We start from the raw sequence: 27,149 nt of genomic DNA on the forward strand, positions 1-27,149 counted from the left end.
TCAAAGGAGTCAATAATTAAAGTTTAGCACGGTGTCCTAACTTCATACAAAGAAGGCAAAAATAAACGTTAAATATGAGATTGATTGAATAGAGGAGATAGACCATATCTCGGGTTGACAGGTTTATCAATATAGGAGACTAAGGGCTCCAGGGAGCTGAGAACAGACAGGTACAAAAGCTTTCGAGTACCATCCATTTGGATGCCTCTCCCTTCTGACCCCTAAACTCGGGAGTGCGCCTCTTCTCGCCTCCCCATCACTTCCGGGCATGGGTCCCGCCCTCCACTCGGAGCTCCGCCCACGAGCCTAGTTTTAGCCTCGGAATCATCCACTGGGAGTGTTTCTGCTTCCAGCCCCGCCCCCCAACCCCCCACCCACTGAATCGACTGCAAGACCCCTCACCCGCAACGTTGGGAGAAACTGCAAGTTTTCTCTGCATTGGCTGAATTTGACTGACAGTCCCAATCTCAGAACTCCACCCCGTCACGGCCGAAGTAGGAAACGGAAGTGGCGTCACTGTCTGCGTCGGTTTTCCGTCCGGCGGCTTCGTGCTTCTAGGAGGGAGTGGTTTTGGTCGTCCTGTTTCAGCGTGTCCTTGGTGAGGCTCGCGTTCAGGAAGGGCTGTGGGATACAAGGAGCGCGTTAAAGGACAGGTTTGGTCCGAGTTTTCGAGAGGTCTCCTTGGGCAGGCCTGGCCCCTCTCTCTTACATCATTCGGGACCTAAGGCCCCGCTTTCATCCAGGTCGTAAGGGGAGTTTTCGGGGTGTTGTCCTTCACTGTGCTTCCCTATTCGAAAGCCTTTGTGACTTTAGTTCTTGAGATCATGAATATCCACTGTTTGATTCCGGTTACTCAGGCCCCTGCACCTTCTGGTTATCTTGAAGTTAGTGATCCTGCTGTATTCCTCTAGAGTATGAAGATGTTCACTTGAAAATGAAAGAGTTGAGTTTATTCAGTGTTTTATCTGGGAACTGTTGCCCAGGAGTCAGCCTCTGAGATAGCTGTGAGAAATTATTTTGAAGAGATGAGGTGGGATGTTAGTATATATGTGATTCGGGGGAAGGATATGGGTAATTTTCCACGAAAAATTAATCTAAGAAAGAGTTGGACCACTTTATTTGAGCCAGATTTGAGGATTCCAACCCTTGAAGAGCATCTCAGAAGGCTGTTGTGTGTGTATGTGTAACTGAATCTTCTTTGAGTACATCTAAAACGAACACTTCATTGTATTTCAAGTCATATCCGACTCTTGAGACTCCCATGGACTGTAGCCTGCCAGGATCCTCTGTCCATGGGGTTCTCCAAGCAAGAATACTGGCATGAGTAGCCACCCCCTTCTCCAGAGGATCTTCCTGGCTCAGGGATCTGCATTGCAGGCATATACCATGTGAGCCACCAAGGAAGCCCAATATATACTATAGTATTACTTAAGCATGTAATCTATTTAAAATGAGATTTTTTATGTTGCTTTCTTCATTTAAAGTGTCCAAAATTAGCTGCACCCTAAATTTTTATCAGATGTACTTCGTTAGTGTGCATTTAGGATCTTATTTTCACAACCAGGGATTGAACCCATGACCCCTGCAGTGGAAGTGCAGAGTTTTAATCACTCAACCAGCAGGGAAATCCCTTGATTAGTGTTTAAAGTGAAAGTCGCTCAGTCATGTTGGACTCTTTGAAACCCCATGGACTATACAGTCAATGGAATTCTCCAGGCCAGAATACTGGAGTGGGTAGCCCATTCCCTTCTCCAAGGGATCTTCCCAACCCAGGGATCGAACCCAGGTCTCCAGCATTGCACGCAGATTCTTTATCAGCTGAGCCACCAAGGAAGCCCAGATTAGTGTTTAGACCATATGCAATATACAGTTGAAAGAGCAGATTCAAATACTGAAGTTATTCCAAATATAAAACGGACTTAAAAGGTCCTAGTGAGATAGTTGGTACATAATGGTTGTCAATAAATGGCAGTTGATGATACTGATACTCTTGTTGTAGAGCATACAGTTTTAGTAGCTTTCATATATGTCCTCTGCACAAAAGGAGCTAATTTATCATGTTGATGACTGATAATTAGTATTTGTTGATTTGTGCTTGATACGAAGCTGAGCTCCAGATAACCGTATCTTCAGAGGGATGGAGATGGCCCTATCCACTTACATTCTTAAGCTACCCTGAAATGATCGTGATTCAGGAAAGAGTATGCAAATTTCACTATCAGTCTTGCAGCATAGCAGCCTATCATACGCCCCATGGTAATTTGTCATTAATGCTTTTTTTTTTTTTCCAGAGACTTAGCTTTGGGTTCTGTTTTTTAAATACAGATTTCTTTGGTGTGATTCTGAGCAGTTGTGTTGCTTGTTTTTATCTAAGAGGAGCTGAAATGAGCCAGAGAATGCTGTTCTCTAAGACAGCTTCCTAGTATGTATGCATGAGGTAGAGTTGCCGCATAGTCCTACTCATGTATTTTATTGCCTTGATAAGTAAAAAGTCACATTACTTGTGTTTCCTTGCCTGTGAAATGATTACTCTTTGCCTGGTGGGTAACATGGCACACCATTTATCTCTCCGGCTCCAGATGGGACAGGACTTCCCTGGTACTTCATGGCAGTAGTGTGTACTTGTGAGTTTTTTAGTTTTTGGTTTTGAGTGTGTGCTTATCTCAGAGTTGCAATGTCGATTTTATTTTTTTAACTTTTTGTTAAAGTATAATTTATTTACAGTAGTGTATTGGTTTCAGGTATGCAACACAATGAATGTATTTTGATCGGTTATACTCCATTTAAAGTTATTATAAAATATCACCTACATTCCACGTGCTGTACAGTATATCCTAGTAGCTTTTTGACTTTATACATAGTAGTTCATACCTCTTAATTCCTTACTCCAGTCTTACTGGCTCTCCCACTGGTAGCCAGTAGTTTGTTCTTTGTATCTCTGAGTCTGTTTTGTTCTATTCGTTTCCTTCATTTTTTAGATTTCACATATAAGTGATAACATGCAGTATTTGTCCTTGTCAGACTTGTTTCACTAAGCATAATAGCCTCCACGTCTATCAGTGTTGCTGCAAATGGCAAAATTTCATTCTTTTTTATGACTGACTGGTATTTGGTGAAACTTCTTTATCCATTCATATGTCGATGGATACTTAGGTTGCTTCTATATCTTGGCTTCGGTATGTATGTAATGTTGCTATGAACATTGGGGTGCATGAGTCTTTTCAAATTACTGTTTTCATTTTCTTTGGATATGTACCCAAAGGAGTGTAATTGCTGGATCATATTATAGTTTCTTGAGGAATCTCCATACTGTTTTCCCTACTGGCTACACCAATTAAAATTCACATCAACAAAATACAAGGGTTCCCTTTTCTTCACATCTTTGCCAAATTTGTCATTTGTCGTGTTTTTGATGACAGCCATTCTGACAGGTGTGTGGTAATATCTCATTGTGGTTTTGATGTACATTTGTCTGATGGTGAATGATGTTTAGTATCTTTTCATGTAACTCTTGGCTGTCTGTATGTGTTCTTTGGGGAAATGTCTTTTCAAGGCTTCCCTTCATTTTTTAATAGAATTGTTTGTTTTTTTTTATTTTGAGTTGTACAGCTGTTTATATATTTTGTATATTAACCTCTTATTGGTCATATCATTTGCAGGTGTTTTTCTCCCATTCAGTAAATTGTCTTTACATTTTGTTGATGGTTTATTTTGCTGTACAAATGCTTTTAATTAAATCCCATTTATTTTTGCTTTTGTTTTCTTTGCTTTAGGAGACAGATCCAAAAGTCATCCAAATTTATGATTTATCCAAATCATAAATGGACTATGATTTATGTCACAGACTGTTCTGCCTGTGTTTTCTTCTAGGAGTTTTATGGTCTTACTTTTAAATCGTTAATCCATTTTGAGGTTTTTGTACATAGTATGAGAAAATGCTCTAGTTTCATTCTTTTACATGAGCTGTCCAGTTTTCTGAGCACCGTTTATTGAAGAGACTGTCTTTTCTCCATTGCGTATTCTTGCCTCCATTGTGTATTTTGTCGTAGATTAATTGACTGTAAGTGTGTGGGTTTATTTCTGGGCTCTGTATTCTGTTGTTCTATGTGTCTTTTTTGTATCAGTGCTATACCGTTGGATTACTGCAGCGTTGTAGTATTCAAGGAATGTGGTATCTCCAACTTTGTTCTTTTTTCTCAAGATTGCTTTGGGTATTTAGCCCAGACTCCCGGGACTTCTTTTCTGGTTCCATATAAATTTTAGGATTATTTGTTCTAGTTTTGTGAAAACTGTCATGAGTACTTTTCTGGCGATTGCATTAAATCTGTAGTTGCTTTGGGTAGTATGGACATTTTAACAGTATTAATTCTTCCAGTCCATGAGCATGGGATATCTTTCCACTTCTTTGTAATATCATCTTGAATTTCCTTCAGTGTTTTATTGTTTTCAGAGTATAGGGGTTTTTTGTTAAGTTTTTTAATTCTAAATTAGTAATTTAATTCTTTTTAATGCATTTTTAATGGGATTTTTTTCTTGCTTTTTGTCTCTGATAGTTATTATTGTATAGAAAAGCAATGGATTTCTGTATATTAATCTTGTATACTGCTACATTACTGAATTCATTTATCTTTAGTTTTTTGGTGGAGACTTTAGGGTTTTATATTATATATAGTACCATGTCATCTGCAAATAGTGACAGTTTGACTTCTTCCTTTCCTATCTGAAAAAGAAAAAGTGAAAGTGTTAGTTGTTCAGTCATGTGTGACTCTTTGCAACCTTTCCTATCTGAATGCCTTTTATTTCTTTTTCTCATCTGATAGCTGTGGCTAAGACTTCCAGTACAAGTGGGGAGAGTGGGTATCCTTGTCTTCTGATTTTAGATGAAAAGCTTTCTGTATTTCAGTGAGTATGGTGTTAGCTGTGGGCTTGTATAAATGGCCTTTGTTATGTTGAGATATGTTCTCTACATACCAGCTTTGATGAGAGTCTTTATCATGAATAGATACTGAGTTTTGTAAAATATTTTTCCTGCATTTATTGGAATGATCTTGTGATTTTTATTCATCCTTTTGCTAACGTGGTGTATCACATTACTTGATTTTTCAGATGTTGAATCATACTTGAATTCCTGGAGTAAATCCCACTTGATCATTGTGAATGATTTTTTTAATAGATTTTTGAATTCAGTTTGCTAATACTTTGTTGAGAATTTTTGCCTCTATATTCATGAGAGATATTTGCATGTAATTTAATTTTTTATACTACCTTTTTCTGATTTGGGCATAGGGTAATGATGGTCTCATAAAATGAATTTGGGAGTGTTCCCACCTCTTCAGTTTTTCAGAATAGTTTGATAAGAGTAGGTATTAAAGGGACTTCCCTGGCATGCCAGTGGTTGACTCTGCTCTTCCAGCGCAATGTGTGTGGGTTCAGCCCCTGATCAGGGAAATGGGATCCTGCATGCTATGTGGCATGGCAAAAAAGAATTAAGTATTAAGTCTTTTTATGTTTGGTAGGATTCCCCTGTGAAACTGTCTGCCCTGAACATTTGGTTTTTAAGGGCTTTGATTACTATTTCAGTTTCAGCAGTGGTAATTGGTCTGTTTAGATTATTTATTCCTGATTTAGTTTTGGAAGATTGTGGGACACTGGAAATATATTTCTTCTAGATTGTCCAACTTTTTGGTATATAACTGTTCATAGAATTCTTTTTTTTTATATAATATTATTTTATGATTATTTGCATCTCTGATATCAGTTGTAATTTCTCTCCCATTTTTTATTGCTTTTGTTTGGTACCCTCTTTCCTCTTGTTTCTTGATGAGACAGGTTAAAGCTTTATCAACATTATTTATCTTTTCAAAAGACCTACTCTTGGGTTCACTGATCTTTTCTTGGATTATTTCCTCTCTGATGTTTTTTATTTCTTTCCTTCTGATAACTTTGGGCTTTGGTTGTTCTTCTTCTAATTCCTTTCAGTATTAAATTAGGTTGTTTATTTGAGTTTTTTCTTATTTCTTGAGATAGGATATGATAGATAAATATGATAGATATTTACTATCATAAAAGTTTCTCTTCTAACTGCTTTTGCTGCATCCATATTTTCACTTGTCTTGACATATTTTCCAGTTTCCTCTTTGATTTCATCATTGACCCATTGGTTTTGTAGTAGCATGTTGCTTTGTTTCCACATGCTTATTCTTTTCCCATTTTTCTTTCTGTAATTGATTTTTAGTTTCATACCACTGTGGTCAGAAAAAAAATCCTTAATATGATTTCTATCTTTTTAAATTTGTCGAGCTTACATGTTATCTCTCTTGGAGAACATTCCATGTGTAATTGAAAAGAAAATTTTGCTATTTGGGGATGGAATGTCTTATAGTTATCTATTAAGTCCAACTGGCCTAAATGTGTCTTTTAGTACCATTGTTTTCTTATTTTCTTTCTTGATGATGTGTCCACTGATATAAGTTGGGCATTAAAATTTCCTATGTTTATTGTATTATGGTCAATGTCTCCCTTTATGACTGTAAGTAATTGCTTTATTTATTTAGGTGCTCCTGTATTAAGCCATATATGTTAACAAATGTTATATCCTCTTGTATTGATGCTTTTATCATTACCAAATGCCTTTCTTTGTCTTTTGGACTTTGTTTTAAAGTCTTCTTTGTCTGCTATGAGTAATGCTACTTCAGAGCTTTGTTTGTTTGCATTTGTGTGTAATATCTTTTTCCATCCTTTCACTTTCAATCTGTGTATGTCTTTAGCTTTACTAATTTGTGGTTACCATGCGGTTCATATGTTGACCTGTAATTAGATCTACTTGTTTTAAACTAATAGTCATTTAACTTCAAGCACATTCTAAATTATTTGCTCCCTTCTTCCACATTTTTTGTTTTCAATGTCATGTTTTATGTTTATCCCTTAACTTATTATTATAGTTACAGTTTCTTTTAATCTTCATGCTAGCTTACTTAAACCCTTGGTCTACAGCCTTTACTATATATTTACCTTTACTGGTGGGATTATCCTTTCCTATACATTCTTTCTTCTTGTTGTAACCTTTTTGTTTCTGCTTAGAGAAGACCCTTTAACATTTCTCTTTGGGTTCTTTTAGTATTGATGAACTCTTCTAGTTTTTGCTTGATTGATAAGTTCTTTATCTCTCCTTCAGTTTTGAATGATAACCGTGTTGGGTAGAGTATCTTAAGTTGTAGGGTTTTGCCTTGCAGCACTTTAAATGTATTATGTCCTTCTGTTCTGCAAAGTTTCTGCAGAAAACAGCTGATGGCCTTGAAGGGGTCCCTTGTATGTGATTCTTTGTTTTTCTCTTGGCTGCCTTTAGAATTTTCTCTTTAGCTTTTGCATTTTATTATTATATATTTTTGTATGATCTCTCTGGATTCATCTTGTTAGGGACTCTGTACTTTCTGCACCCGGATATTTGTTTCCTTCTCCAGATTCAGGAAGTTTTCAACCATCATTTCATCAAATACATTTTGACCCTTTTCTCTCTACTCATTCTGGGACCCTTCCAACCAGAATGTTAGAATGCAGCATGTTGTCTCAGAAGCTCCTTAAACTGTGTTTTGTTTTTTCTTTTTTTGGCCCCACCATGTGGCTTTGAAGATACTTAGTTCCTCAACCAGGAATCAAACCCAGGCCCACAGCAGTAAAAGCGCTCAGCCCCAGTCGCTGGACCACCAAGGAGTTCCTACTCCTACTACTAAGTCACTTCAGTCGTGTCCGACTCTGTGACCCCATAGATGGCAGCCCACCAGGCTCCCCTGTCCCTGGGATTCCTAAAGTGTCCTAATTTTTTTAATTTGTTTTTTCTTCCAATTTTTCTGATTGAGTGATTTCTGTTACTCTATTTTCCAGATCACTTATACATTCTATGTCAACTCATCTACTGTTAATCCTTTCTAGTGTGTTTTTCATTTCAGTTATTGTATTCTCCACTTTCAACTGGTTCTTTTTTATATTTTCTAGTTACAATTCTCATTGTATTCTTCCTTTCTTTTCCCCAGTTCAATTAGCATTCTTATTACTACTGCTTTAACACCTTGTTATTTTTATCTTCATTGAATTAGTTGTTTGTCAGGGTTTTGTGTGTGTCCTTTCATTTGAAACAAATTCTTTTGTCTTCTCCTTTTGTTTAACTTTCTCTGTCACTATGAAATTAAGTAAAACAGTTGCCTATCCCATCTTGAAGGTGTGTCGTTTTGTGGGACGACCCTTATGCATTCTTCGTGTACCCCAGAGCTTGGATTGGTGGCTGGATCTAAAGTAAGCACAGGGCAACTTCCCTGGGGGGTCCAGTGGTGGAGACTCTGTGCTTCCACTGCAGGGGGATGGGTTCATCCCTGGTCAGGGAACTAGGATCCAACAACTTGTGTGGCGTGGCCATAAATAAATAACATTTTAAAAAACAAAGTGAGCACATGTTATGTCTTTTTTCGGGGTGTTTTGGCAGCTGTCACCTTGTTGGGTGATAGCTGGAGATAGAATTGGAGTTGGGCTGGAGATAGAAGGGCTAGAGCCAGAACCCTGTGTGAGCTGGTTTCTCTATGCCCAGTGGCTATCAGTGTCCTGTCAGCAGGGGCAGGGGCAGGTCCCAATGTGCTCGAAGCAGAAGCCTTGACTGTTGAGTCTGAGTTGGTTCTGTTCCCTCCAAGTGTGCACTCTCTTTTCTCTCAGCAGCTAGAGCAGGAGGTTGGTTGTGTGTCAGACACACACTGAGACTGTCTAGGAAGCCAGTCAAGGATCCAGACAACTTGCCATCCACCACCTCCGCAAGTGCCAGCAGTATGCTCCCTCACCCCATTCAGATGAGGTGTTGGGTCCAAATCTGGTACATCCCCCAAGTGTACACTCTTCCTTGGCAGCAAACACTTTTCCCTAGTTAGAAACTGACCTGAGCTTCAGGCAGGTTCAGCCTGCTTCCTCCACCTTGTTCCTGGGAATAAGCAAGCTGTGCAGTCTCATCAGGAGAGGAGTCTTGGATTCTTACAGCCTTCCTGTAAGTCCCACTTGTTTTCAAACCAGCTAAGGGAACTTGTCTTCCTAATGTCAGACCACAGGTTTGCAGTGTCCAATTTGTGGTTCAGACCTCCAGGCTCATGATATTCTCTTCTGTGTCCCCTTCCGGGTGGACCCCCGACCACTTACCCTCCTTTCCTACCTGACTCTGTGGGGACCTTTTTTATAGACTTGGTTTTGGAAGCATCTTTCTGCTGATGTCCAGTTTGTTTTCAGTGAGACTTGCTACACATGTGGATGTACTTTTTATTTGTTCCTGAGAGGGATGTGAGTTCAGTGGCCTCCTACTTCACCAACTTACCTCTCTGTGAGATTTTCTGAATGCACATGGACATTCGGAAATTCTGAGCTAAAGTGGAATGACTTCCAGGCAAGGACTGTGGGAATTATGATCAATTCTGGGTGCTCATGCCTTCTTTCTTCTCCTAGGTGTTCTTACTAAGGACTCTTTCTGCCTTCCTGAGGAAAAGATAGAAGCAAACAGGATGGTAACTGAGTGTTTGAGAAATTGTTCTCAGGTGAGAAGAAAGTGTATCCTTGTACAAAATGACCTAGTGCATTTACCAGATAGACACATTTGAGGTACTTAAATAAAGTCTGTCTGAATCCATGTTGAATTGCCTCACAAAGTGGAAGCTCTCATATTGCTGAGGGATTGCTCTGAATAATCATAATATTCAATAATTACCTTCTGATATTATCTCATGATTGCAACTCCTGTTTTGTTTTGTTTTGTTTTTGCCTGTTGTTCTGACATGATAAGGAACGATAATGTGTATTTCTCAGTGAATTTATTTATTCATCAGCTTGTAAAAATATTTGTAATTTGCTTAGAATTGTGTTACTGGTTCCATATTGATCAGAAATTAGTGTAGATAGAAAGAAGACCATTGTGTCATGGGGGAGATGATGAGAGAACTTGAAGCCCTCTATTGATGCTGAGTCTTCCTACTTCATTCCCCACTGAACACTGTTGAAGATCTTACTTTACTGAAGCTAGTATATGTATGATGGTTCAGGACTCAGTGACCTTTGCTGATGTGGCTGTGAACTTCACCCAGGAAGAGTGGACTTTACTGAACCACTTTCAGAGAAAGCTGTACAGAGATGTGATGCTGGAGAACTACAAGAACCTGACCACAGCAGGTACAGCCACCATCATTCCTTAGCCTCTTAGGAGACAGACATATATGTGCTGTACCGTCTGTGTTCTGAGATGGGTGATGTCAACCTGAACACAATGGAAACTAGTAGACATTCGTCTCTACATGAATGAGTTTTAACCCAGTATGGTTTCTGTAAAAATATGGTTTTAGAACTAACAGTGTTACTATCATTCTTTTAGAAACGTGCGTTCTCAGTTGTTCACCTAAGGCATAGTAAATGAAACACTGGGATCTGGGCCCAGTCATCTGTGTTTTGACAAGCGCTGGACATGATTTTCATAGACACCAAAATTTGGGAACCACTAGTTTAGTGCCTTCTCCATGAGAATGACTATTTCTTTTTGCACTTATTTCATTTCCCACTTTAATAAAAGTCTTAGTGCTTTGTAAATGTACATATAGGTCTGAACATGTATTTCAGGGGCCAGAGAGATGATCACTCTGAGACACAGAAAGAGGAGCTATTCACCTTTATATCTCTTTTGGAATATTATTAATACCACATTCATTCTAATGACCTGACTAGATACTGGAACTTATTCATGGGAAGATTTGTGTTGTTTGGAGGGCTGTTTCTATTAATAGATCTTTCCTCATGAACAGGATATCAGGTGTTCAAACCCACTCTGATCTCTTGGTTGGAAGAAGAAGAGTTGAGTACTGTGGAGAGAGGAGTCCTCCAAGGTGAGTGATTGTAAAAGACTTTGCATGTTAATAAAATTTCAGTGTGTTTTTAATTTGTAAGGAGGCAACATGTTAAGATGTGCTTTTCTCTCAGAAGGCTGAGGTCATTGGTTTCTGATGCTCTGTACCTTCCTCAACTTCTCATATGTACTTGTATGTGAGTGCTAAGTCATTTCACTAATGTCCAAGTCATCGTGACTCTTTGGATTGTAGTCCACCAGGATCCTCTGTCCCTGGGACTCTCCAGGCAAGAATACTGGAGTGCCCTCCTCCAGAGGATCTTCCCGACCAGGGATCGAACCCATGTCTCTTGTGTCTCCTGCATTGGCAGGCCAGTTCTTTACCACTAGCACCACTTGGGAAGCCCCTCATAGGTACTTACTTTCCATTTAATCAGAATTTCCAGTGATCTCATAAAATAGCCTTTTGTTTCTTCTTTAGTTTTAACATTTTGATGTATACTTTTTGTCCAGAACATTCCCTGGTAATACTGTCTCTTTCCTTCATATTTAATTTTCAAAGATTTGTCTTTTAAATCAAATGCTGAATTTTGACTGCATATACATATATTACTACTTATTTTTTGACATAATCAAACTCCCCAAATCTATCTTGCCTTTTTAAAAGATATGTGTAATTTGGAAAAACATACAACTGAGCCTTACTGTTTTTACTTCCTCTAACATCCACTTCTTTTTGCAAAGTCTTAAATTTGTAATTCTCTTTTAGAGTGGGGAATGCAACTTAAAGCCAAAGACTCAAGAATTGGGCAGAATATTTTGGGGAAAAAAGTGTCAAATGGGATAGAAAAGGTAAGATCACTAAGTTTCAAAAAAATATTTCTTATTTTCCACATAGATGATTTTAGGATTTTTGTTAGAATATGAGCACAAGTGATAGATATTTGAGATCAAAGGCATTCACCCTGGAGATAGCAATGTCTCTCAAAGAATTCTGATTATGACTAGCTTGGGGATATCCTATCCCTAGGTTGATACTTGTTGCTTCAAAATTCCCACAAGGAATCATTTCCACTTATATAAATTAGACATGGAGTTTTCAAAACAATTCAATGAAGCTGTATAGAAGCCTTTTTTTCTTTTTTAAGAAACAGGTTTATTTTTTTGTTCTGTTTTTTTGTTGTTGTTTTAAATTATGAAAATATAACACATTTACAGGAGACTTGGAAAATACAGAACAAAGTTACATATATATACTACATTTATACACTATATATACTACAATTACTGTTTCAGGTATAAAAATTAAGGTTTTTAGTAGAGTTTCAGTATCAACTCTCAGAAATTAATAGAATGAACAGAGGAAAAGTAGAAGGGTATAGCAGACCTTAAAGACACTATGAACCAATTCAACATAATTAAGATTTATACAATTTTCACACAACTGCAGGATATTAATTCTATTCAGGTTCCCATAGACTATAAACCAGGCGACACTAGAACATATCCAGGGACATAAAACAAGGTACAGAAATTTCATGCTCTAAGAGTATTGAAATCATAGTGTCTGTTCTCTTGTCACTGTAGGAAATTATGTTAGAAATCAATATCAAGAGATAACTGAAAATAACCCTCATATTTTCAAGTGTAATGTGACATTTACCAAGAGAGATCTTTGACTTAGCCATTGAAAGCCTCAATAAAGTTGAAAGACTGAAAGAACACAGAAGGTGATGGCAGAGAAGAAAACATTTAAATGAGAAGTTAATATCAAGGATACTTTAGAAACCCCATGTATTTGGAAATTAAATGTCCACTTTTAAATGATAGGTGTAGCTAAGAAGCCATAAGAAGAAAAATTAGAAAATATTAGCAACAATAAAAATGAAAAGAAAATTTATCAGAACTTATTGCATGCAGCTGAAGTTGCTCAATGCATCTAAATACAATGTGGAATCTTGAATAACAAATAATGGACACTAGCATAAAATTTTGTGAAATTTGAACAAAATCTGTACTTTAATTAATAATATTGTATCACATGTTAATTTTTTTAGCAACATAGTATTTCTTTATATTCTGAGAATTGGATTAAACGTTTCAAGCCTCATTCAATTTTTTTAAAAAAACAACTAAAATAGTAAGCTTTCTCGGCTTTTACCAGTAATATTAGATGCTAGAATAAATGGATATATATCAGAGTTTTGAGTGAATATAAATTAGAAATCTAGCATTGTATTATATTTAAACATGTAGAACCAAAATGTCATAAATTTTTTAGCTAATCAAAAATTTGTAAGTTTTCTAAAATATATATTATACATGCTATTTATGTATATATATGTATACAAAAGCTTTTCTTCTACTTCCTAAAGGCTTGAGAAAGAACAACAACAAAAAAACTGGAAAACATAAACTAAGTGAAATAGGAGCACTGAATATGAAAAAGAAAAGGTGAAATTATATAAAAGTAAAAGCTCATCATATAGTTCAGTTATTTTTAAACATGACCGCTCATTAGAATCACATCTGGAGCTTTGGAGAAAAAAAAAATACCTGGGCATTTGTATTTTTAAAAAAAATTCCAAGATAATTCATGGATAAGTCATCTGGATTTTAAAAAGTGGTTATAGGTTTTTCTATTAAGTGGTAATTTTAGTAATATAGAATTCTATTATTTTCTGTTGACCAATTATGATACAATGGGGTTAAAATGAATAATAGTTACATTATCACAATAGTAAAGGATGTTTATCAATTTTCACAACCAATAGCCAGACAAAAAATAAAAGATAATTATAATTGCAAGCTGTAATGGACACATGATTAACCTAACAATATAAAAGAATTACATACAATTTAGGTGGTTAAGTAGAGTGATATGGTAAGTGGAAGTGCATATATGTGCATGTTTTCATCCACCCAGCCAATCTGCTTTGGTTGGTGCATTTAACCAATTTACATTTAAGGTAATTATTGATATGTATGATCCTATTTCCATTTTATTAATTGTTTCAGGTTTATTTTTTGTAGGTATTTTCCTTTGCTTGTGTTTCCTGCCTGGAGAAGTTCCTTTAGCATTTGTTGTAAAGCTGGTTTGCTGCTAAGTCGCTTCAGTCGTGTCCGACTCTGTGCGACCCCATAGACGGCAGCCCGCCAGGCTCCCCCATCCCTGGGATTCTCCAGGCAAGAACACTGGAGTGGGTTGCCATTTCCTTCTCCAATGCATGAAAGTGAAAAGTGAAAGTGGAGTTGCTCAGTTGTGTCCGACTCTTAGCGACCCCATGGACTGCAGCCTCCCAGGCTCCTCCATCCATGGGATTTTCCAGGCAAGAGTACTGGAGTGGGGTGCCATTAGTGGTGCTGAATTCTCATTAACTTTTGCTTGTCTAAAACTTTTCTTTGTCAAATCTGAATGAGAGTCTTGCTGGGTAGAATATATTTGGTTGTACATTCTTCCCTTTCATCACTTTAAGATTAATATATCATCATTCCTTTCTGGCTTATAGAATTTCTTTTGAGAAATCAGGTGATAACATTACAGGAGTTCCCTTGTGTATTATTTGTATATAAAAGCAATGTTTTCCCTTGTTGCTTTTAATATTTTATTAATATCTTTGTCTTTAATTTTTGTCAGTTTGATTACTGTGTGTGTCAGTGTGTTCCTCCGTGGGTTTGTCCTGCCTGAGATTCTCTGCACTTCCTGGACTTGGTTGACTATTTCCTTTCCCACATTAGGGAAGTTTTTGGCTATTATCTCTTCAAATGTTTTCTCAGATCCCTCCTTCTGGGACCCCTATCATGTGAATTTTGGTGCATTTAATGTTATCTCTTAGGCTGTCTTCATTTTTTTTTTTCCTATATTCTGTTTTGTGCCAGTGATTTCTGTAATTTTGTCTTACAGGTCACTTATCCTATCTAGTTATTCTGCTATGGTATCTTCTAGTCTATTGTTCATCTCTGTTTGTTCTTTAGTTCTTCTAAGTCTTTGGTAAACATTTCTTGTATTTTCCCCATTCTTCTTCTGAGATCCTGGACCATCTTCACTATTACTATTCTGAATTCTCTTTCTGGAAGGTTGCATATCTCTATTTCATGTAGTTGTTTTCCTAGGGCTTTATCTTGTCCCTTCATCTCAGACATAATCCTTTGCCTTTTCATTTTGAATAACTTACTGTGATGTGGTTTCTGTTCTGACAGCTGAGGAATTGATGTTCTTCTTTCTGCTTCTGTCTGCCCTCTGGTGGATAAGGCTTTGAGGCTTGTGTAAGCTTTCTAATGGGACAGACTGGCAGTTGGAAAAACTGGGTCTTGCTCTGGTAGGCAGGGCCTTGTTCAGTAAAACTTTAATCCAGTTGTCAGCTGATGGGTGGGGCTGTCCTCCCTCCCTGTTAGTTGCTTGGCCTGAGGCAGCCCAGTCCTAGAGTCTACAGGCTCTATGGTAAGGTTAATGGTGACCTCCAAGAGGACTTACACCAAGGGGCACTCCCAGGACTGCTGCTGCCAGTGCTCCCATCTCAAGGTGAGCCACTGGTGGTCCACGCTTCTGATAGAGACCCTCCAACACTAGCAGGTAGGTTTGGTTCAGTCTCCTGTGGGGTCACTGCTCCTTTCTCCTGGGTCCTGGTGCATGCAAGATTTTGTTTGTGACTTCCAAGAGCACAGTCTCTGTTTCTACCAGTCCTGCGGAAGTCCTGCAGTCAAATCCCACTGGCTTTCAAAGTCAGATTCCATGATGATTCCTAGTCCCTTTGCTGGATCTGGAAGCTGAGAAGCCTTGCATGGGGCTCAGAACCTTCACAGCAGTGTGAGAACTTACTTGGTATTATTGTTTTCTAGCTTGTGGGACACCCATGCAGTGGATATGTGATTTGATTTTATCGTGATAACACTCCTCCCACCATCTTGTTGCTACTTTTCCTTTGTGTGTGGATGTGGGGTATAATTTTTTTGGTCGGTTCCAGCATCTTTCTCTCGATGGTTGTTCAACAACTAGTTGCAATTTCAGTTCTCTCACCTGAGAAGAGTGCACATCCTTCTATTCTGCCATCTTGAATCAATCCCCTACTTTATTTTGATTGCTTATTTATTTGACTACTGTGGGTCTTAATTGCAGTGTGTCAGCTTTCTCTCTAGTCGCAGCACACAGACTCAGTTGCCCCATGGCATATGGGTTCTTAGTTCCATGACCAAGTATTGAACCCACATCCTCTGCATAGGAAGGTGGATTCTTAACCATTGAACCACCAGGGAGTCCCCTGTAGAACTCTTTTAGGATGAGAGTATATGGCACATCATTCTTAAAGAAGGATTTCATCATTTAAATTGAAATAAATCAACAGGGCAAGAATAGTATGAATGTAATGGAGATGGTATAAATCATTCATCCTCATTATAATAATGTTTCTGTTTTGATATGGGTAGGAGGAGTTAAATGAGTCTGAGAAATCTTTGAATCATCATCCTTCCATTTCTCCACAGGCAAGAGGCCATAATGTACAGGAACTCTATGACAGTGAGCAATGTGGGAAAGACTTCAGTGACCACTCATGCCTTAGGAGATACAGGAGTACTCAAAATGGAGGGAACCCTTATGAAGATAATCAGTATGGGAAAAACTTCCTTACTCTGCACAACAAATCCTTTACTGGAGAAAAATATTCCATGTTTAATCAGTGTCGAAAAACTGTCATGCTGACTCCAGATATTGTACACTGGAAATCTAACATACCAGAAAAAGCCTTAGAACCCAGAGATGTTGGGAAAGCCTTTGTTAATCAGTCTTACCTTCGGACACAAGTGAGAGCTCACAATAAAGAAAAGCTCTACAAATGGAAGGAATGTGGAAAAACTTCTGTTCACTCAACAAGCCTTCATGCACATGTGCCAACTCACACTTCTAACAAATGCTACAGATGTGAGGACTCTGGAAAAGTCTCCACTGCATCCCTAAGCCATAGACAACATATAAAAACACACACTGGAGAGAAGCCTTTTCAGTGTGACACATGTGGGAAAGCCTTTAGGTTTTCCTCATACCTTCTTGTTCACAGTCGAATTCACACTGGAATAAAACCCTACAAATGTAAGGAATGTGGGAAAACCTTTAGATTGTCTTCATACCTTCGTGTTCACAGTCGAATTCACACTGGAATAAAACCCTACAAATGCAGGGATTGTGGGAAAGCCTTTAGATTATCCTCATACCTTCATGTTCACAGTCAAATTCACACAGTAATAAAACCTTACAAATGTGAGGAATGTGGGAAAGACTTCAAACATTCTCTACCCTTTAACATTCACATGGGAACTCACACTGGAGAGCAACCCTATAAATGTAAGGAGTGTGGGAAAACCTTCACTCGATCTTCAGGCCTTATTGAACATATGAAAACTCATACTGGAGAGAAGCCTTTTAAGTGTGACACATGTGGAAAAACCTTCACTCGATCTTCAGGCCTTACTGAACATATGAAAACACACACTGGAGAGAAGCCTTTTAAGTGTGACACATGTGGAAAAACCTTCACTCGATCTTCAGGCCTTACTCGACATATGAAAATTCACACTGGTGAGAAGCCTTTTAAATGTGACACATGTGGGAAAGCCTTTGCTTCTTCTTCCCACCTCATTAGACATCTACAGTCTCATACTGCACAGAAGACTATTAAATGTGACAAATGTGGGAAGGCCTTTGCTAATTCCTCATATCTTACTATACATTTTAGAACTCACACTGGAGAGAAGCCTTTTGAGTGTAATGTGTGTGGGAAAACATTTACCACTTCTTCATATCTTATCATACACAAACGAACTCACACTGGAGAGAAACCATATGAATGTAAGGAATGTGGAAAAACCTTTTCTCACTTCTCAAGCCTTTCTTACCATATAAAACGACATTGAAGAGAGGCCATTGAAATGTGACAAGTGTGGAAAAGCCCTTGCTGCTTTCTCAAATCTTATGAATCATTTTTTTGAAAATTTTGGCTGCACCCACAGCATGTAAGACCTTAGTTCCCAGTGACTGAACCCAAGTCTCCTGCATTGGAAGGCAGAGTTTTAACCACTGGACCACCAGGGAAGTCCCTTACTAAATATTTTTGAACTCACAATGGAAAGATGCCTTTACAGTGTAATAAGTGTGGGGAAAGATTTGCAAATTCTTCACCCTTTGCCATTCACAAGTGTATTCACACTGGTGAGATACCGTATAAATGTTTGGAATGCGGGGAGGCATTTGCTGCTTCTAAGCACTTTTAAAATGTTATTTATTCATTTTGGCTGTACCGTGCAGCTTGTAGGGTATTAGTTTCCCAACCAAGGATTAAACCTGGGCCCTTGGGAGTGAGAGCATGGAGCTGTACCCACCACTGGACTGCCAGGGAATTACCTAAGTATTTTAGAGCTCATACAGGGCAGAAGACTTTCAAGTGTAATATATGTGGGAAAACATGTACCAGTTCATCCGTTACCACACACAAAGCTATTCACAGTGGAGAGAAACCCTATAAATGTACAGAGGAAAACTTTTTGTCTTTCTGATTCACTTCAACAACCTGAAAGGTCAACACTTGGGAGCTGCTCTACAAATGTTAGGAATGTGGGAAGCACGTCAGTCCCACAGCTGGTATGTAAGATATCACAGTGGAGATTTCCCTGGTGGTCCAGTGGTTAAGGATCTGCCTTGCAATGCAGTGGACACGAGTTCAATCCCTGCTTGGGGAACTAAGATCCCACATGCCACAGAGCAACTAAGGTTGTGCGCTACAAGTGCTGAGCCTGCACATTGCAACTAGTGAGTCCACCCACAGCAACAAAGGATCTGGCATGAGGCAACAAACCTCTTCCATGCCACAAATAAGACTCAAAGCAGCCAAATAAATAAATTAAAAAAACTCACAATGAAGCCATATTATAATATTAAAGACACATGGACAGCCCTTTACTCTTTCCTCAGTGAAATTAATATTTTTTAAATATGGGAAATCTTGCAGTAGACAGAAATCCTACTGATTTAAGCTATGTGGCTAAGTTTTATTACTTTTTACATTTTATACCTTTAGGAAAAAGAAAGTAATTTTAACTTGTTCTTAGAGGTTTAAATGGTTATTTATTGAAGACATCCAATGTATCTTTTCCTGTGTAAATTCTGGTTCTGCTAAATACCTTAGTGTTCACTTATAATCTCACTGTGGAGCAAAACTTTATGAATGTAAGAAGTTAGTTGTAGAGTCATCATTTTCCATTAGATTGTTCCTCATTCTTAATAAACATGAGGTATTTCACAGTCAAGAGAAACTGAATATGGAGTATTTGGAAAATACTACCCTGAGTCTGAGATCTTAGAGTTGCTGAGAGGTGTAGAGTGCTGGGGGTTCTGTATATCTGTTTCAAGCATTTGTGATTTGCTCTGACCTTGGGGAGAGTCTTGACACGACTGAGGAACTAAACAACAAGAACAAGTTCTTGCACACAGTGTGCCTTTCTTCACTCTCACAGCTAGACCAGGCCAGTATAGTGACTACACTTTGAGTTTGCACCTGGGTCTGAAGTGGACCTACAGGATACACACTTTATCCTTGTCTAACCTGCTGGATTCTCTTGTTGGATTGACATTGTCTTCACATTGTGAAGACAGGGAGTGCTTAAATGTGTACAGTGCTCACCAACCTCATTTATGCTGAGGACTTCCCTGGTGGCTCAAACATTAGAGAATCTACCTGCAGTGCAGGAGACCTGGGTCGGGAATATCACCTGGAGAAGGGAATGGCTACCCATTCCAGTATTCTTGCCTGGAGAATTCCATGGACAGAGGAGCCTGGTGGCCGACAGTCCATGGGGTCACAAAGAGTTGGACATGACTGATCAACTAACTTTCTTTTCATGCTGTCCAAGGTGAGGGATGTGGTATGTCTATAAATTCTGTAAAATTACCGTGTCGTTCTTACCCTGATCCTGGCATGGCACGAATGGAGAAGATTACATCTAATGTGAGTCACCCTGATTTCATGACTTTTGTAGGTGAACACCCCAGCATCTGAGGGAGAATCTTTAATCTCAAGCTGTGCAGAAAGTAATTGAGAATAATGTTCTCTTTCACCCCTAAACCCAACACCACAGTCTGACAAAACAACTGTATTTTTCTTGGTCAGACAACAGCTGTCACTGATGATATAACTTGCTTCTGTATTTTTTATTTCACTCATCTGTGAAAACAAAAACTCGTGAATAGAGCTGGTCCTGATCATCTACTGTGCTTGATGCCATCAGTGGCAGTTCCTGAGTGTGGGTCTTGGGTGCAGATACACACTTACAGAAACTCGTTTTAGCCTTGACAAAGTTCTCATGCTTGAGCAGCCTTGGATTATGTTGACATTGGCTATCATGCCTGCAGCTGCTTGATGATGCTTTATTGAGGTTTAATCAAACCATTGTAATAATAATGATAGTCCAGATCAACCTTAACGATAAATCCTGAACAAGAATTGCATGTGCACTTTTGTGTTACACATTTGTATGTATGGAGGAATATGTCATGTTGTAGTTTAATTTGGGGTGTGTACATTGTGACTTAGCCCATCTGTTGCCGCCTTTAATTATTTGCAATGACTAAGGCCTACAGATTGGCTTTAGATGTAGCCTGATTGTCTGAAATAAGACCTGAGTATCCTAGAGATTTTTCCAGTGGTCCAGAGGTTAAGCATCGCCTTATCCTTAATGCAGGGGACTCGGGTTTGATCCCTAGTCTGGGAACTAAGATCCCACATGCTGCAGAGTAACTAAACCTGCGCATTACTAGAGTCCATATATCACAATGAAAGATTCCACATGCTGCAACTGAGATCCAATACAGCCAAATAAATATTTTTAAAAAGACCTACCCACTGAATTTCTTATAATTGCCTGAGTCTGAGACCATGTGGGAAATGTTGAGATCACTACTGCAGATTGACCTCATTCTGCTTGGCCTCCTGTTGACAGTGTTGTCAAGTGCTGAGCAAGATAAATCAAGTAAATATGGTCCCAGCTTTTGTTATTCAGTGAGTCACAAAGTGGCGTATTCACATGGAAATTCTCCAAAGCCAAGATGATATGAGCCATGTACACATGGATGAACCTTGAAAAACATTTTAAGTGAAAACAGTTGTTTGTATGAAAAATCCAGAAAGTGCAAATCTACGTATAGAGAAAGTATATTTGTGGTTGTTTAGATATTGAGAGAAATGAAGTGGGTGATTTGACAGCCAGAAGCTGCTTTTGAAGTGAAAAGATTATAAAATTATGACAACATTGAGTCATATAAATTAAATAGGTGTATTGTATTGTAGGCAAATTATGTCTCAATAAAGTAGTCCCAAGAAACAAAATAAAAAATCTTGATTATACCTACACTGATTGGGTAGTTACCAGCAGAGCCAGCCAGGCCACCCAAAGGAGGCCCATTGAAGCCTCCTACTAGGAACTCGTCCTTGGACGCCCTCCTTCCAGCATGATACACTCAGGTTCACTGAGGGCCTCACCTAGCTGGGATGGAACTAACCACCACAAAGCTAATCACACAGGGAGAGGCACAGATAACGGGAATCTCTTGCATCATTTCCGTTCCTCACCTTGAAACGTGGGGCTTTGGATGTCAGCCATATTAGGCCGATTCACACAAGTTGTAAGTAGTTCCCTCATGACTGGATGCAGTAGGACTTTGGCTCCGCCCAGAGAGGCAGGTGGAGAGAGCATTGTACCCAAGGAAAGAAGTTGAGGCTAGAAACAGGTTTGAGACCCGGGCTCTGGGCAGAAGGCGGCGCACACACCCAGGGTCGGGACTGGAGGTAGGACCAGGTCTAGCGTGGGGTTTAGAGGCTGGAAGGGCAACACAGGTTGAAGGCTCACCCTGCAGGATATTCATCAAAAAGATTTTCCATCACTTATCCAGTTTCCTAGAGCTTTTGTAGGAATTCTCCCCATACTGATGGGCCTGCTCATCTTCAAAGTTGTGGTCTATTCAGTCAATCCCATTGTTAGGCCTTTGTTTCCTCTTACTGCTTTTTATTTACACGGATACCGTGCTAAAGTCTAATAATACCACTGGGTTCCTTTGGAATTTTAAGGGTAGAAATTGAAATATCTCTTTCAATCGAGATATGTAAATTTGAAAAAAAAAATGTTTTCAAATATGTATTTCTGGGTTTGTTTTCCATATCTAACAAAACAGGCTAGGACTTACCCTACTATGTTAATATAGCACTGAATCAGGCATTTTTTGTCTGTTCAGGAACAGTACCACAGTTTCTCTGGTAGTCTTGTTGTGTGTTTCAGGGGGTGGCCTTTAAGAATTGAAATTTTTTAAAACCCTCATGTACTAACATGTTTTATCAGAAGGTTCACAGACATTATCAAATGTGTTAACATTTACATAATGGTTATTCTACTACGTTAATTTTCCAAATTATGCTGTAATTTTTTTTATATAACTCAGGATTCTGTTTTTAAAAATAATTTCTGGATTTACTACTTTGCTTTCAGTTCAGTTCAGCTGAGTCGCTCAGTCGTGTCCGACTCTTTGAGACCCCATGAATTGCAGCACGCCAGGCCTCCCTGTCCATCACCAACTACCGGAGTTCACTCAAACTCAAGTCCATCGAGTCGGTGATGCCATCCAGCCATCTCATCCTCTGTCATCCCCTTCTCCTGCCCCCAATCCCTCCAGCATCAGAGTCTTTTCCAATGAGTCAATTCTTCGCATGAGGTGGCCAAAGTACTGGCGTTTCAGCTTTAGCATCATTCCTTCCAAAGAACACCCACGACTGATCTCCTTTAGAATGGACTGGTTGGATCTCCTCACAGTCCAAGGGAGTCTAAAGAGTCGTCTCCAACACCACAGTTCAAAAGCATCAATTCTTCAGCACTCAGCTTTCTTCACAGTCCAACTCTCACATCCATACATGACCACTGGAAAAACCATAGCCTTGACTAGACGGACCTTTGTTGGCCAAGTAATGTCTCTGCTTTTGAATATGCTATCTAAGTTGGTCATGACTTTTCTTCCAAGGAGTAAGCGTCTTTTAATTTCATGGCTGCAATCACCATCTGCAGTGATTTTGGAGCCCCAAAAAATAAAGTCTGACACTGTTTCCACTGTTTCCCCATCTATTTCCCATGAAGTAATGGGACCAGATGCCATGATCTTCATTTTCTGAATGTTAAGCTTTAAGCCAACTTTTTCACTCTCCTCTTTCACTTTCATCACTTAGTTCCTCTTCACTTCTTGCCATAAGGGTGGTGTCATCTGCATATCTGAAGTTACTGATATTTCTCCCGGCAATCTTGATTCCAGCTTGTGTTTCTTCCCGTCCAACGTTTCTCATGATGTACTCTGTATATAAATTAAATAAGCAGGGAGATAATACACAGCCTTGACGTACTCCTTTTCCTATTTGGAACCAGTCTGTTGTTCCATGTCCAGTTCTAACTGTTGCTTCCTGACCTGCATACAGATTTCTCCAGAGGCAGGTCAGGTGGCCTGGTATTCCCATCTCTTTCAGAATTTTCGTTTATTGTGATCCACACAGTCAAAGGCTCTGGCCTAGTCAATAAAGCAGAAATAGATGTTTATCTGGAACTCTCTTGCTTTTCCCATGATCCAGCGGATGTTGGCAATTTCATCTCTGGTTCCTCTGCCTTTTCTAAAACCAGCTTGAACATCAAGTTCACGGTTCACGTATTACTGAAGCCTGGCTTGGAGATTTTTGAGCATTACTTTACTAGCATGTGAGATGAGTGCAATTGTGCGGTAGTTTGAGCATTCTTTGGCATTGCCTTTCTTTCGGATTGGAATGAAGACTGACCTTTTCCAGTCCTGTGGCCACTGCTGAGTTTTCCAAATTTGCTGGCATATTGAGTGCAGCACTTTCACAGCATCATCTTTCAGGATTTGAAATAGCTGAACTGGAATTCCATCACCTCCACTAGCTTTGTTCATAGTGATGCTTTCTAAGGCCCACTTGACTTCACATTCCAGGATGTCTGGCTCTAGGTGAGTGATCACACCATCGTGATTATCTTGGTTGTGAAGATCTTTTTTGTACAGTTCTTCTGTGTATTCTTGCCACCTCTTCTTAATATCTTCTGCTTCTGTTAGGTCCATACCATTTCTGTCCTTTATCGAGCCCATCTTTGTATAAAATGTCCCCTTGGTATCTCTAATTTTCTTGAAGAGATCTCTGGTCTTTCCCATTCTGTTGTTTTCCTCTATTTCTTTGCATTGATCTCTGAGGAAGCCTTTCTTATCTCTTCTTGCTATTCTTTGGAACTCTGCATTCAGATGTTTATATCTTTCCTTTTCTCCTTTGCTTTTCGCTACTCTTCTTTTCACAGCTATTTGTAAGGCCCCCCCCAGACAGCCATTTTGGTTTTTTGCATTTCTTTTCCATGGGGATGGTCTTGATCCCTGTCTCCTGTACAGTGTCACGGACCTCATTCCATAGTTCATCAGGCACTAGCTAATGTTTTTTAATGTTACTCTTCTAGATGCTTCATACATTAAAGTTTTATAACCTAACTACTCAGTGATGTAGGTTCTGTCACAATTTTTTGTTTTGAGAAAACAGCTTTATTGAAATATAATTTTTGTACTATATAATTCATGCATTTCAAAATACTCAGTTTTTCTTCTGTTCTTCTGTTAATCTGTTCCTTAGATTTCCTTCATGTTCATGTATTTGGTGTATTTCAGTCTTACATGGTGTAAGGTCAACTTTTTTGGTTTAAAATAGACTGCAATCTTAATAAACCAAAATTATAACACCAGCCTAATTTATTGTTGTTCAGTTGCCAAGTCGGTCAATTCTTTGAGACCCCACAGACTGCAGCACACTAGGCTTCCCTCACCATTTCCTGGAATTCACCCAAGTTCATGCCCATTGAATTGGTGATGCCATCCAACCATCTCATTCTTTGTCATCCCCTTCTCCTCCTGCCTTCAATCTTTCCCAGCATCAGGGTTTTGTCCAGTGAGTCAGCTGTTTGCTTCAGGTGGCCAAAGTATTGGTGCTTTAGCATCAGTCCTTGAAGATGTATTCAGGGTTGATTTCCTTTAAGATACACGCTGATCTCCTTGTTTTTCAAGGAACTCTCAAGAGTCTTCTCCAGCACCATAGTTTGAAAGCATCAGTTCTTCAGTGCTCTGCTTTCTTTATTGTCTGGCTCTCACATCTGTACATGACTACTGGAAAGGCCATAGCCTTGACTATGCGGACCTTTATTAGCAAAGTGATATCTTTGGTTTTTAACACACTGTCTAGGTTTGTCACAGCTTTCCTGCCAAGAAGCAACTGTCTTCTAATTTCATGGCTGCAGTCACCATCTGCAGTGATTTTATAGTCCAAGAAGAGGAAATTCGTCACCGTTTCCACCTTTTCCCCTTGTGCATGCTGCTAAGTTGCTTCAGTCATGTCCGACTCTTTGTGACACTGTGGACTGTAGCCCACTGGGCTCCTCTGTCCATGGGATCTTCCAGGCAAGAATACTGGAGTGGGTTGCCATTCCCTTCTCTAGGGAATCTTGCCAATCTTCCCAGGGATTGAACTTGCGTCTCTTATGTCTCCTGCATTGGCAGGCAGGTTCTTTACCACTTGTACCACCCAGGAAGCCTCTTCTGTTTCCCCTTATGTTTGCCATGAAGTGATGGGACCAGATACCATGATCTTATTTTTTTTAATATTGAGTTTTAAGCTGGCCTTGTCACTCTCCTCCTTCACCCTCATCAAGAGGCTCTTTAGTTCCTCTTCGCATTCTGCCATTAGAGTGGTATCATCCGCATATCTGAGGTTGTTGACATTTCTGTCGGCAGTCTTGACTCCAGCTTGTAACTCATCCAGCCCGGCATTTCCCATGATGTTCTGTGTGTATAAGTTAAATAAACAGAGTGACAATAAACAGCCTTGTCGTACTCCTTTCTCCATTCTGAATCAATCAGTTGTTCCATATGGGTTCTAGCTGTTGCTTCTTGATCCACATACAGGTATCTTAGGAGACAGGTAAGATTCCCATCTCTTTAAGAGTTTTCCACAGTTTGTTTTGACCCATACAGCCAAAGGCCTTAACATAGTCAATGAAACAAAGGTAGATATTTTCTGAATTCTCTTGCTTTCTCTATAATCCACCAAATGTTGGCAATTTGATCTGTGGTTCATCTGCCTTTTCTAAACCCAGCTTGAACATCTGGAAGTTCTCAGTTCACATAATCCTGAAGCCTAGCTTGGAGGATTTTCAGCATAACCTTACTACCATGGGAGATGAGTGCAATTGTCTGGTGGTTTGAACATTCTTTAGTACTGCCCTTCTTAGGAATTGGAATGAGGGTTGATCTTTTCCAGTCCTATGGCCACTGTTTGGATTTCCAAATTTGCTAACATATTGAGTGCAGCTCTTTAATACCATCATCTTTTAGGATTTTAAATAATTCTGCTGGAATTCCATCATCTCCACTAGCCTTATTGGCAGCAGTGCTTCCTAAGGCCCACCTGACTTCACATTCCGGAATATCTAGCTCTGAGTGAGAGACTACGCCATGGTGGTTATCCAGCTCATTAAGACCTTTTCTGTACAGTTCTTTTGTGTGTTCTTTCCATCTCTTCTTGATCTCTTCTGCTTCTATTAGGTCTTTACCGTTTCTGTCCTTTATTGTGCCCCATCTTTGGGCAAAATGTTCCTTTGATATTTCCAATTTTCTTGAAGAGATTTCTAGTCTTACCCTTTCAGCCTAACTAGTAATACCAAAAATGGTATCCTAATGGTGACAGACTTGGAAAGTTCCACTGGTCATTATGCATGAAACAAATTCACCCTGCTCAGGATGAGAAGCCTGAAACCTGAAATCCTGGAATAGTCTGCGTTATCTGACATTAGGATCTGCCTTCTTATAGAAAGATTTTGCGTGCTGTGGGAAGCATTATGTGTTTTCTATTTTCTAATATTTCTTTGTTACCCTGAAGTTTCATAGGGTCATAGGTAAAAACCGGCTATCTACTGCCTAGTAGAGATTGTACTTAACACCACAGTCCTCGAATTAGGAAACCTTGTGCTCAACAGGTCCACAGAAGAGTTAGTTTCATGGTGACTGCACAGGATATTTACTTTTTTTTTTTTGCATTGAGATACTGTTAGTGTTCAGTGAAATATACATTTAAGTATTCCACAAATGACTTTTGAAAATTGAGTATACTTATGTAATCACCAGCCTACACAAGATATAGAAAATGTTAATCTTCCGCAAAAGACCTTTGCACATTTTAGTCCA

At 39.1% G+C, this 27,149-nt stretch overlaps 1 protein-coding gene across 34 annotated transcripts in view; it reads left to right on the forward strand.

Annotated features, from left to right (window-relative positions):
- Nucleotides 1–535: 535 nt before the first annotated feature.
- Nucleotides 536–27,149, forward strand: part of LOC147368541 (zinc finger protein 426-like) — a 43,644-nt gene continuing 17,030 nt past the window's right edge. For 3 of the 34 annotated variants that reach the window (XM_086409133.1, XM_086409120.1, XM_086409138.1), the window contains exons 1-5: nt 536–598; nt 9,472–9,560; nt 10,022–10,188; nt 10,812–10,892; nt 11,622–11,704. In XM_086409133.1, coding sequence (XP_086265259.1) covers nt 10,050–10,188; nt 10,812–10,892; nt 11,622–11,704 — 303 coding nt within the window. In that variant the 5' untranslated portion in view covers nt 536–598; nt 9,472–9,560; nt 10,022–10,049. Of the gene's footprint in view, nt 654–8,885; nt 9,023–9,471; nt 9,561–10,021; nt 10,189–10,811; nt 10,893–11,621; nt 11,705–13,870; nt 15,426–16,333; nt 19,148–22,375; nt 24,711–27,149 lie in introns of those variants that run through there. The other 31 variants (XM_086409128.1, XM_086409116.1, XM_086409132.1 and 28 more) reach the window with 25 other exon arrangements.

Source organism: Bos grunniens, chromosome 7, assembly GCF_055505025.1.
Source record: "Bos grunniens cultivar Pamir isolate PY7600 chromosome 7, Bosgru_T2T1.0, whole genome shotgun sequence".
Taxonomy (NCBI): domain Eukaryota; kingdom Metazoa; phylum Chordata; class Mammalia; order Artiodactyla; family Bovidae; genus Bos; species Bos grunniens.